Source organism: Perissodus microlepis, chromosome 1, assembly GCF_051167445.1.
Source record: "Perissodus microlepis isolate ML-2025 ecotype Zambia chromosome 1, ASM5116744v1, whole genome shotgun sequence".
Taxonomy (NCBI): domain Eukaryota; kingdom Metazoa; phylum Chordata; class Actinopteri; order Cichliformes; family Cichlidae; genus Perissodus; species Perissodus microlepis.
The window spans coordinates 39,200,687-39,213,114 of NC_140461.1; the positions used below are offsets into that span (position 1 = coordinate 39,200,687).

At 40.7% G+C, this 12,428-nt stretch overlaps 1 protein-coding gene across 4 annotated transcripts in view; it reads left to right on the forward strand.

Moving 5' to 3' along the window:
• Nucleotides 1-12,428, forward strand: part of cemip (cell migration inducing hyaluronidase 1) — a 158,979-nt gene that overhangs the window by 123,523 nt on the left and 23,028 nt on the right. For all 4 annotated transcript variants that reach the window (XM_084923324.1, XM_084923315.1, XM_084923333.1 and 1 more), the window contains exons 15-19: nt 249-318; nt 812-940; nt 7,571-7,656; nt 9,708-9,839; nt 10,175-10,210. In XM_084923324.1, the coding sequence (XP_084779450.1) occupies nt 249-318; nt 812-940; nt 7,571-7,656; nt 9,708-9,839; nt 10,175-10,210 (453 nt within the window). The remainder of the gene's footprint in view (nt 1-248; nt 319-811; nt 941-7,570; nt 7,657-9,707; nt 9,840-10,174; nt 10,211-12,428) is intronic.

A 12,428-nucleotide genomic window follows, 5' to 3' on the forward strand; every position in this document is an offset into this window, starting at 1 on the left:
GACAGTTTCCCTCATTTTGGGAACAGAACATACGTCCTTACTCGTGTAGAGTTTCCTTCTTGTTCTAGCACCCTGCAGGACTGATTTCAGATCCAGACATAGATGTAAATTATGTCCATTTTTGCACATACAACACTCTGACAATTTAGAAGCTATTTTCTCTCCTTCTTCTCCTCTGTATTACTGATTTAAACTATTTATGTGAAATCCAACATTTTTTTTTCTTTTACAACAATCTTCTTCTATAGTGCAACTTCCACTTTCTGGATTGCCAACCCTAATAACAACCTCATCAACTGTGCTGCTGCAGGCTCGGAGGTGAGTTGTCACTTTCTCATCTCTCAACCCTTCCCCACCCCTCCTATATCCCCTGTTTCTCCAGGTGGAGCTCTTTCTCATTACCACATTGCCAGGTCAGATTAATGGCTGTATACTTCTATCACCGTCTGGAACAAGCAGACAACAGACACCTTGCCATACTTTCACTATGATAGAGTGCCAATTATGATCATACTTTGAGGATTTCACCAGGATCCATTGGGAGGAAGTTTCAATTATCCTCACCACTATAAGAACTTTTCTCATTTACATACTTGTAAAGAACAATAGCAAAACAGAGGCTGACATGCAAAGTGCAAAACTGATTCTGTGGTTATGGTTATGTTTATGTATAGGAGTCTGCACATGTTTGTGTATGAACAGAAAAACAGATAGTTTTTGTTTTACAGATAAAGTAGTTACTGTAAACTAAAACATTTTATCCTAACAGCTCTGTTTGTAACTATATGTCTATTTGTGTGTAAACCCTCAGGAAACAGGCTTCTGGTTCATTTTCCACCATGTGCCCACAGGCCCCTCAGAGGGGTTATACTCCCCTGGATATACAGAGCACACACCTATGGGCCAGTTCACCAACAACAGAGCCCATTCCAACTTCAGGGTGAGTCTGAGGATGAACTGCTGTGGGGAGATAAAGAATGCTGTGATAAGGAATTTGAACAATGAATAAAAAGTTGGAATTTGTCTCTATTTGTTCAACACATTAAGTAATCAGTTAGTTACTGTTGGAAAGAGCAAGCATGAAGTGAGCTAACGAAAAGAAGTTCAGTCTTCTGCTTGGAGATAAGGTTGAAGTTACTGGGTACTGGCAAAGTCTTTTCTTTCCATGACCATGTAAACTGTGCCTCTATCACAACAGCTTCCACAAATCTGGGAAAGGCTATAAAAGGATTCTTAAAGACGTAAGTGTTCATCAGTCTACAATAAGATGATAACCAATATTAAAAAAGGGGAAAGTAGAAACCAACTGTGTGTCACGGCTGGGGCAGCAGTCGTGTGGTGTTGTGAAGGAGGACCAAAGTTGCAGACAACGGCGGTGATGCGAGTGAGTTTATTTACAGTGAGTGACAATGAACAGAAGTGAGGACAAAATTAAGCGATAACCTAAACTGGGGAAAACTAGAGAACAACCCTGAAATCATACAAACACGGGAAAACGGCACGGAGAATGTCGGGAAAAGAGACACGGAAATACACAGAGTTACACAGACAGACCGACACCAACTATATACACACACACAAGGTAATCAGGTAATGACACACACACAGCTGATCCTAATTCACAAGACGACAGGAAGACACAAGCTGACACAGTGATAACAGACACAGACCTTTAAAGTAAAACTCAGGGACACGAACAAAGCACCAGGAGAACGACACAGGAAATAAACCTAGAACTGGAAACCCTGAGAATGAAACCTACATACTAATAAAGATAACCATGAAGAAATTAAACATCAGATGAGCTAATAATAATAAACATAATGCCAAACACAAAACACTGGGTCAACGACCCAGCACCATGACACTGATTTCAGGTGATCTGATTGCTTGGATAATTATTTTGTTTACTCCCACTATTATGTACTTAAATGGCTCACTTCACAATCCAAATACACAGTTTGGCAAATACTATGGCCTCACCCATCCAGATAATTGAAATGAGGTGTTCTTCATTTGACTCATTTGGTGTTTGATTATCAAAGCAGAGCCAATAGCTCTCATTGGTTTTGCAATGACAATCAATAGAGAATCAAACGAATAAGTGATATCGATAATGGAATCAATTCGCATCCCTTATCATACAAAACCCTGTCCCCCCAAAATCTGTAGCAACATGGATTTTGTTTTTGCCCGACAAGTATACTGAAAGTTGAATCTAGCAAACAACACATCAGCTTTTTTGTTAGACCTCTCTCAGTAATTTACACTAAGCGTGAAAACACTGTTGTTCATTCGTTTGTTCCGAATTGTTTAGGGTAGCTAATTATGGTCAAACATACAGCAGGTCATCAGAAAGTTGGCAGTTTGATCCCTAGCTGCTTTAGTCTGCGTGCCAAATATCTTTGGGCAAGATACTAACCCCACGGTGTGATCGTGGCTCAAGAGTTGGGAGTTTGCCTTGTAATCGGAAGGTTGCTGGTTCGAGTCCCGGCTTGGACAGTCTCGTTCATTGTGTCCTTGGGCAAGACACTTCACCCGTTGCCTACTGGTGGTGGTCAGAGGGCCCGGTGGCGCCAGTGTCCGGCAGCCTCTCCTCTGTCAGTGCGCCCCAGGGCGGCTGTGGCTACAACTGTAACTGCCATCACCAGTGTGTGAATGTGTGTGTGAATGGGTGGATGACTGGTTGTGTAAAGCGCTTTGGGGTCCTTAGGGACTAGAAAAGCGCTATACAAATAGGCCATGTTACTCTCCAGTGCATCAATCGGAGTACAAATGTGTGTAAATGTTAGATAGTAAGCATAGAAAAAAGTGCTTGTATGAATGGGAAGTGCTTTGAGTGCTCCAGTAGAGTAGAAAACCACTATATAAGAACCATTTATGAAAAATGTTTTCTTACTTAAGACTCCACCATGGCAAAAAAAACAAACAATGACAAACTCCCACTCAATGACGGCAGTCACCTCTGAATCAAACCTGTGACACATGCACAGGCTTATTTTATTTGGTGTTTCAAAGTACGAGTGGAGAAGAGCTTTGGACTTAGGACTTATACCTACCCTAGCTTTAACAGTGTTTTGTGGGCCTACTTGATGTAACGTTTTATGTGGTGAATAATAAAGAACATCAGACTAAAGAAAGAAAATTGCTGATCCTATAAAAATGTCAGCTTCATTTTTTTCTACTCCTCCATCCTCCTGCCTGTGACCCAGAAAGCAGTCTCAGTAAGCCATGCTGAATGATTCAGTTCTTTCAGGACAGACGAGAGTTCCAGAGAAATTATAGTTGACAGACATTTCCCTCCTTTCCTTTGCACAAGTATTTTTAATTGTCATATAGTGTATAGTTAACTTACTTTGCAATATTTTCTTTCACTTGTCATTTACAAGTGCGTGTAGAACATTTCAAAGAACACAGTCCCTAAGAATATCACAGATAATGCTAAATTCACAGCTCACCAAACATGAACACTTAATGTTAAAACTGCCGTCATCATCAGTGCTGATGACCTGTCCTCCCTTAAATGGTGGAATTGGATTGGATCCATTTTTCCACAAAGCCAGCAAAGATACTGATGATTATACAGTGGTCCCCACTTCAATTCAATTTTATTTACACAGCATCAAATCACAACATCAGTCGCCTCGAGGCGCTTTATATTGTAAGGTAGACCCTACAATAATACATACAGAGAAAACCCCACAAACCCCCTATAAGCAAGCACTCTGGCAACAGTGGGAAGGAAAAACTCCCTTTTAACAGGAAGAAACCTCTGGCAGAACCAGGCTCAGGGAGGGGCGGGGCCATCTGCAGTGACCGGTAACCGGTCACAGTGATAGTATGAACACACTTTTGTGCAAGAACTGAGAAATGGTCAAACTGTTAGAAAAAAAGAGAGATAGTTGGAAAAAGTCAAGATAACAGAAACGGAGGAAAGCAAGCCAGATGAGTGGAATGAGATTGGTGGTGAGATAGGACCGAGTTTGGAGTGACCTGTGGCTCCTAACACAGCACAGCTGGAGCAGAGAGAGATTTATGAGGCACCACTGAAAAGGGAAGCGCTGTTGTTATTGCCTTACTTTCTCAAGCCCTACAGTGATTTCTTTCCTATTCCATCTCACTCTCTTGTTCCCTTCTGCACTTTTAATTTGGATCATCCTAACAGGAGCATAAATCATGTGAGGTTGGTGTGAGAGAAAAGGTTGTTTCAGGGCTGCTGGTTGCGTGTTCAACAGCAACACAATGGCAGTGTCTTTGTTTAGAAGCAGCACACTGCCATTAGGATACTTTTATTGTTGTGATACTTTTTATTTTATTTAAGAAAATGCTACAGAAGGCTGGATTAGAAATTGGGAAGCATGTAGGGTTATTCTTTGCTTGATTTAGGAAAGTTTCAATAAATATTTCTTATCAGATGATTGGATTTAAAGCTTCGTTAAGTGAGATATGGGAACATTTCATGCAGTGTATTTATCCTTTATTAAATGTTTTTTCATAATTTCACTTGCCTCCTAAATCTATGGTGATTGATTTCAAAATCTGTAGCTCTTTTCAGGCTTTAGGGGCATGACTGTGACGATGACTGGTCTTATATTAGCAGAGACAGATGCATGCCAACCAAAAGCAAGTCTCAACAGTGTTAACAGTGTAATGTTACTTCAGCAAAGCAAACAGGAATCAGTCAGCTGAGGCTTCACCTTGAAATTTGATAAACTAGTGTTATAAAACAGAAGGAATTATAAATAACACCTCGCTTCACCTAAAGGCCTGTCAGCCTTTTCAGTCCAATAGAAACCTTTGTCACTGTTTGAGATAATATGACACTCAAACCCCGGCTCTCACTTTATAGTCTTCATCCCCATTTTCTTCCTGTATGTAATGTCTAAACAATTTATAAAGTAAAATTGATTTCATTTATTTATTGACTGATTTTTATCTCTGTACCCCTCACATGTATATACCCAATTTGCTGCTGCTCACTAAATTTATATGATGTCATGGTAAGGTAAGCAGAGTTTATGAAGAGTAGTCTAGTGACACTGGTGACACTGGTGACACTGGTATACGAGTGGCTTGATTAACAGGAAGAGATGTTTTATTATATTTTAGACACGTTGGAGTGTATAAAAATATGGATGTAGTCAGTGGCATGTTGAGGAGCTAACACTTATCATCCTGATGCTAACAAACCTGTGTAACTAAGGAGTAAGTAAGCTAAGAAAGGAGTTAATAATGAAAATTGTTCCAAAAGGAAACAAGTACACAAACATGGGCAAACCCAGCACACAGCTACAGGCTACAGCTGCCTGTCAGCCACAGCAGGCACATTTCTAAGTTAAGACTGATTACAACCCAGAGTTGTCACTTACTATGCAGTTGCTATCCTCAAGCACGACCTCAACAAGTTTGAGGTCTTCCACTGTTTGCATCAGATTATCAGAGTGTCCCTCCTCGACCATCTTACCAACAGCACAAAACGTAGTCAATGTCACCAGCAACCCTCGATGGAAGAGCTGATCCAGAAGCAACGACTGCAATCTGGTTTGGCCACGTCTGTTGCATGAGCAACCATCGCCTCGGATATCGACTTCTGCTGCATCACCTCTCCGCCCGCTGAAGAATCAAGCATGACGCACCCAAGAAGACTTGGATCAAGCAAATTGATGACGATCTTAAAAAACGACATCTAACCCTGGAGCAAGCAAAGGTCAAGGCCAGAGATCGCAAGGCCGGGAAGTGGATCGTTGACCAAGATGGAAACCCTACGGCACCCAGCGTATTCGCTTCGTGGACGACCTCCCCTGTCGACTGTCAGCTAGGGACAAACGAAGAAAAGAAAAGATGCAGTTGAAATGAAAGACTAAAGTGTTTTTTGTAGCATGCTATAAAATATTTTAACTCTACTATCAAGTCGAGCGTTTTAACGAAAACCCAAATGTTCCAGAACCTGCAGTTCCTTAAGGTTAGAAAGGGAATCCCTATAGACTCCCTTTTAGATCCAACTGCAGGTTTTTGGAACATTTGGGTTTTCACTGCCACCTGACATCTACAGTTATTAAAAACCACGGAAAGTAATGCAGGTCAAGTTAATGGTCAGCTTTTTAAAAAACCTATGAAATATGTTGGGGCCAAAAGAGTTAACAGAGTTTTCACTAAAAGGGATTATACGAGCAAGCAGCTGTTGCTGGTTTACTGCGAATTACGACCTGATGCTGGGCTGCTCAACATGTGTCTGGAAAAGGGTGCAAAAGAGAAGTCTTCTGCTACTGAGCCTGATTTATTGTTTGAAGAAGCCAATAAAAATGTTTCATAACATTCATGCATTTCTCCTGCAACTAAGGGAGGGAAACAGGACGAAGGTAGTGGTTTCAACTCGAAATTCATTTGCTGAATAAAAATTGTACCTTCAGTTGGAAACTTGTTGACAGTATATATATTTTTATTTATTATACTTTTGACATTTTTCCAAATAATGACAAGAGTTACATGCAAAATTAACCACAAACCATTTGTTAAATCAGCGCTAAACAATTAATTTACCCAGGGGGCCTGTTGTGGAGAAACTTGTTGGCCACACCAATAAGCCAAACTCAATTCTTCTCAATATTAATTTGATCTCTTTATAAACTGCTACTGGTAAGAGTTGATACTACAATTATGCAAAATGTGAAATAGGTGTAGTACCAGCATTTTATCACTGTTTAATCAATATTTCTAAAACTGTTTTTGCAATATTTTAAAGACGTAGATGTTGCTTTTTTACTTTAGTTTAATTACATCTGCAGTTTTTAAGTTCTTTTTTCTTTTTCACTGAGAGAAATCTGGTCTGTTTTGGGCTTGAACAAGCAGATTAAAGTCACGTTCATCTGAGGTGGAAATGCATGAGACAGTGGACATCGTCACCGAGACAGGATCTGCACCTGGATTTGTTAAACTTGTTCGCTTATAAAGGTAGCTCCAAAGAGAGCCAACATCTTCACATGTCTGCTCATGTGTGGAAACTTCTCCCCTTTGAGAGAAAAATAAAAATCCAACTGTAACATCGACTTAAAGTTCTGCTGGTACCTCTTTTGTATAAAGATAAGTAACTGTGCTGCTCTGGTCCATGACTAAGTAGGAAAACATGAAAATTGTCCTCTTTGTTTTTAAACTGAAGCTCCAGATTTCCCATAATGCCCACAGTCCATCTTGGTTTACCTGGAGAGGGGCGTTTTCAAATCCTTCATTTTTTTCAAGGCGTGTTAGAGCACCACCAAATACTCTTTGATAAACTCTAAATCAGTGAATGGCTTATTGGTTTTTGTAATGTTGTGGGAAAGCTGGTCATGAAAGCCCTTTTGCTAGTCTCAAGTCTATTCCTGCTCTGCATCAGTCGGGTTCTTGGATTTCTTTGTGTGTTTCGTCTCATAATGGTGATAATCTTTAAATAATCCTTGAACACAGCGATCTGCTCTCCAAGCACACGGCTTTACCTCTCACATAAATAAATAAAGTCCATGTCTTTTTAAAAATTCTACATTTTTCTTACAGAGCAAACAAACTCACAATTTCTATTGTCTTTTTATTTTAGGCTGGAATGATCCTTGATAATGGAGTTAAGACGACCCAGGCAAACAACAAGGACAAGAGACCCTTCCTGTCTCTGATAGGAGCCAGGTCAGACCCTGTAACAAACACCCTGCATGAGAAATCACATCCCACCCAGTGTGATTCAGTGTGATGAGTTTAGTCTGTAATGATGACATTTCCTGTTAATGTTTTCGTGAGCACTGGGTGTGCTGTTTTTCATATTGTCAGTGCACAGGCCAATTAAATGGGCAGAAAAACTTTTTACTGGAGAAAGAAAGTGTAGATCTGTCAGTGCAATGAAGGTTTTTGTGTTATTAATCATTAATAAGATAAAGATGCTGTCAAGCAATAAAAGATACTAGTCGCACACATATGGCTATCTGGTAAAAATAAATAAATAAAATTAAAAATTATTAATTTACTCAAAGAGTGGTTTGATCCCAGTCTGCTCCAGTCTGCATGCCAAATGCCTTGGGCAAGATACTAACCCCATGTTGCTCTCCGATGAATGCATGTGATTATTGGACAGGAAGCACTTAGAAAAAAGTGCTTGTGTAAATGGGTGAATGTACAAGTTGTGTAAAGTGCTTTGAGTGCACAGATAGAAAAGCACTGTATAAGAACCAGTCCGTTTACTACTTACCATCCCATTTGTTGAACTGCTCTTTTACTCTTGTGGATTAAAATGCCACTTGTGTGCCAAATGATAGCTTAAATTACCCAGCATTCTTGGAGTCCATAGGTGGGGTTCTCGAGCTTGCTCCACCTGGAGACTCATGTGGGATGACTCATCCATCACTGGGGGTGAGGTCTGTCACATAGAGATCTTGGACAGTGCCTCTGGATTGGCAGACTGGGGTGGTGGTTTCCATGTTTAAGAAGTAGGACCGGAGAGTGTGCTCCAACTGTAAGATGATCACACTCCTCATCCTCCCCGGCAAAGTCTTCGCCAAGGTGCTAGAAATAAGACTCTTACCATTAGTCGAAGCTTGGATGCAGGAGGAACAATGCACTTTTCATCCTGGTCATGAAACACTGGACCAGCTCTTTATCTTCTCAAGAATATTTGATGGTGGGTGGGAGTAGGCCTAACTGGTCTACATGTGATTTGTGGACTTGGATATTTGATCACATCCCTCTGGGTATTCTGTGTGAGGTGCTTTGGGAGTATGGGGTATCTGGGCTGTTGCTATGAGCGTTCAGTCCTTGAACAAACATTGCGAGAGCTTGGTCCACATCGACGGCAATAAGGCTGACTAATTCCCAGTGGGTGTTGACCATGCCGGGACTGCCCTTTGTCAGCGATTCTGAGCATAATTTTTAAAATTGTTTCGATTCGGTGATGACAGAGGGTGTAGTCAAGTGGCAGAACGCTTCCACTTTGGTGGTCTCAGACTGTTGTCTCAGCTTTTTGCAGATGATGTGGTTCTGCTGGTTTCACCAGGTGGAGGCCGCCAGCTCACATTAGAGTGGTTCGCATCTGAGTGTAAAGCAATGGTAATAAGAATTAACACTTCCAAGTCTGAAGCCATGTTCCTTAGCCGGAAACGGCTGGAGCGCCCAGGTCAGGAACAAGTTGCTGCCCCAAGTGGAGGAGTTTAAGTGTCTCAGTGTCTTGTTCACAAGTGCGGAGACAGGGGAGCGGACGGACGGATTGGTGCTGCAGCTGCAGTGATGCGCGCGCTTCACTGGTCTGTCATGGTGAAGAGAGAGCTGAGTATTTAAACGAAGCTCTCGAGTTACCAGATCGATGTCCCTACCCTCACCTATGGTCACGAGCTACTCCTCCACATCGATGCATCTTGGGCGCCTCCTGAGTTCGGTCTTCTGGGCATGTCCCACCAGGAGGAGGCCCCAGGGCAGACCCAGGACACGTTGGAGAAACTATATTTCTCAACTGGCCTGGGAACACCTCAGTGTTCCCCCGGATAAGATGTTGGAGGTGGCTAGGGAGAGGGACGTCTGGGCTTCAATGCTGTGGCTGCTGCCCAAGCAACCTGGCCCCAGATAAGCAAAAGAAAATGGATGGATGGATGACCATTTAAAAAGTTACAACATTACAGTTTATATAAATTGCTCCTTTGCAGCCTTGAAAAATATTGTTAAATATTAGCACTGTATGTCCTTCTGTTGTTTAGGTATGGCCCCCATCAGGATTCTGACCCGTTCAAACCTAGAGTCCCAGCTCTCATCCATCACTTCGTTGCCTATAAGAACCAGGACCATGGAGCTTGGCTGAGAGGAGGGGATGTGTGGTTAGATGACTGCCAGTGAGTGATACACACACTGAGTGATTTTACTTATTTTACTTGGGTAACAAGTAAAATAAACAAGTGAATAAGTAAAGTTCATCAACTTCTAGTGCAAGTGAATGTCACTGAAAATGATGCATGTCAAACAAAGCAAGTGTTTTTTCTGCACGTTCATTCCCATCTAACAATAACTTGCTATCTGCTTTAGTCTCTTAGTGTGTGTGTGTGCATGTGTGTGTGTGTGCGTGTGTGTGTGTGTGTGTGTGTGTGTGTGTGTGTGTGTGTATCCATGGGAACATCACACTGTTTCTGTGTTTCTGTGCCTCTAATGATAATATTCCTTTTTTCGGTAGATTTGCTGATAATGGCATTGGCCTCACTTTAGCAAGGTAAGACTCCCCCTTTATTAAATCATGTGAGAAAAAAAGGGCTGTTGTATGTGTTTATTGTTCTCCTGCTCACTTTCTCTCTCTCTGCCTAATTGGAAAATACCTTATATGGAGTCTCCTTAGGATCCTGTTAGAAAAGGAGTGCTCTGATGCAGAGTGAAAAGTAACTTAGGAGTGTGATGGCAAGAATTGACAAAACGTTTCTCCTGACAGGAGACATTATCAATACTTTGCCACCTAAATTTGCAAATACCTAAGGTTCAGCCTTCTATGGCTGCAATCACAGCATTGTATGATGGTGAAAGATGTATCGTTAGGCCCCCTCCTCAGACTTTTCACATAAATTGACCATTGATCAAATACCATTGATCAGTCCTTGTGCAAATGTACTGTTTATAAGGCCGGGGAAGCCTGCAGTCAGCTGAAAGTGAAGAAGCGACTCGGCTGAGTGACGAAACGTTTCTCCCACTGAAAACGCTACGTCCAGATGAACAGAATCAGCTTTTTGGGGAGACTTAAATATAACCTAACAAGAAACTCAAAACTCCATATTTAATACAGAAACATAACTACAAGAATACAGAAATCAGAAAGTTCTTAACCAAAGACTAAGAACAACAAACACAAAACACTCAGAGGTGTTGGCAGGATTTGACTCTTTGATGATATCTTTGCCCAGTTTTGATCATCATGATGTCTGGAAATTATGTAGAAGTTTTTCTAACTGATAAAGATAAGCATATGAAGCTTAGCTGGTGCCATTATTGTCATTCTACATAGGAATAATTTGAAGAGTCAACACCCAACCAACACTTCACAAATGGATCGGGATACCTATACAGTGGCATTTTCCCTACAATCCATAGCAAAGATCAGTCATGGCAAAAGCTTATGTAATGGTTTTAAATTAAAGTAATTAAAGGTAGAGCCAATTAGAAATGAGTCAGGCAAATACTTTTTCAGCAGTGTACTGAAGTTGAAGTTGTGTTTGCAGTATATTTTTCAGCTTGACCTGGACAGTGGCATCCAGGCTAACAGCATTTAACCCTTTAATACCGGTCGGAGCGGGCACGCTCTGTTATGCGTAACTATTTTTAAATCCCGGTAGCACTGCAACCACGTAAGCTAGCGCAAAATTTTTTTTTGCATATGAAACCGAAGGAGTTGTACTTACATTTTATGCCATCAGCTTGTCCTAAGTCAAAAACTGCATAAAAAGCACTTGCAGCAACACAAACATAATATTCCAGAAACAGGCTTTGCCGATCCGATCAGCTGTTCATAACACTTCCTACGTTGGAATAGATGTCAGCGCGAACTATCGCACGTCCGCCATTACCTGCCCAAAACCGGAAGTGACGTCATTTTCGCGGAAATGTAGTTTTTTACCATCAGGGCCTCATGAGCCTATACTGGTGTTTTTAAAAGTTATCTTTGGCTTTATGACTTTCTGTGTCGTTTCTGGGATGCTTAGGACTCATATTGCACAGCTGGAAATAGTTTATTTTGATGCATATGTTGCTTTTTTGCAAATTTGCACTATTATATTTATTTTCGTTTTTCCTGCAGTATATAAAAATTTGTGTATTTCAAAAATAAAACTATGAAGACACTCAAAATAAATTTCCTGTGGTGGGAAAGTATTTTGTGCAACTTTTTTGTATTTACAGTTTTGAGGGATAAGCCTCTTAAATTTCTCTAACTAGAAATATATGTAAAAAAACCAAAAACGATTTTAAAATTTTTTATCGTTTATTGCACTTTTTTGCAATTTATGCAATTACTATGCACTTAATGCAGACATATTATTAAAATCTGGGCTATAATGGTTGTATTGATGTATAGCAACTTGAAATGCTCCCAAAAATGGCTCCACAGCATGTAAAAATATAATATAAGCTCTGGCGGACTTGGTTCTATGGTAGGTCTTAAAGGGTTAATGGATACCAGAATTTCCTGTGGTTATATAACTTACAGCTGTGGTGAGAAGTTTACATGCACGCATCATGGGCATGAATGTCAGGGTAATTTTAGGCTTTTAATTATGTCTTTGAACTTTTCTTTTTCAAGAGTGAAATGATAGTGCAGCATACATTAATGACTTAAAAAAAAACACCAAGAATTGGGTGCATAAGTTTGAATTGAATTTTGATGTTCCTTAATCCACACCGTCGTGTGTGGATTAGGGAACTAACAAGTCGTGCTGAAGTTCTACAAT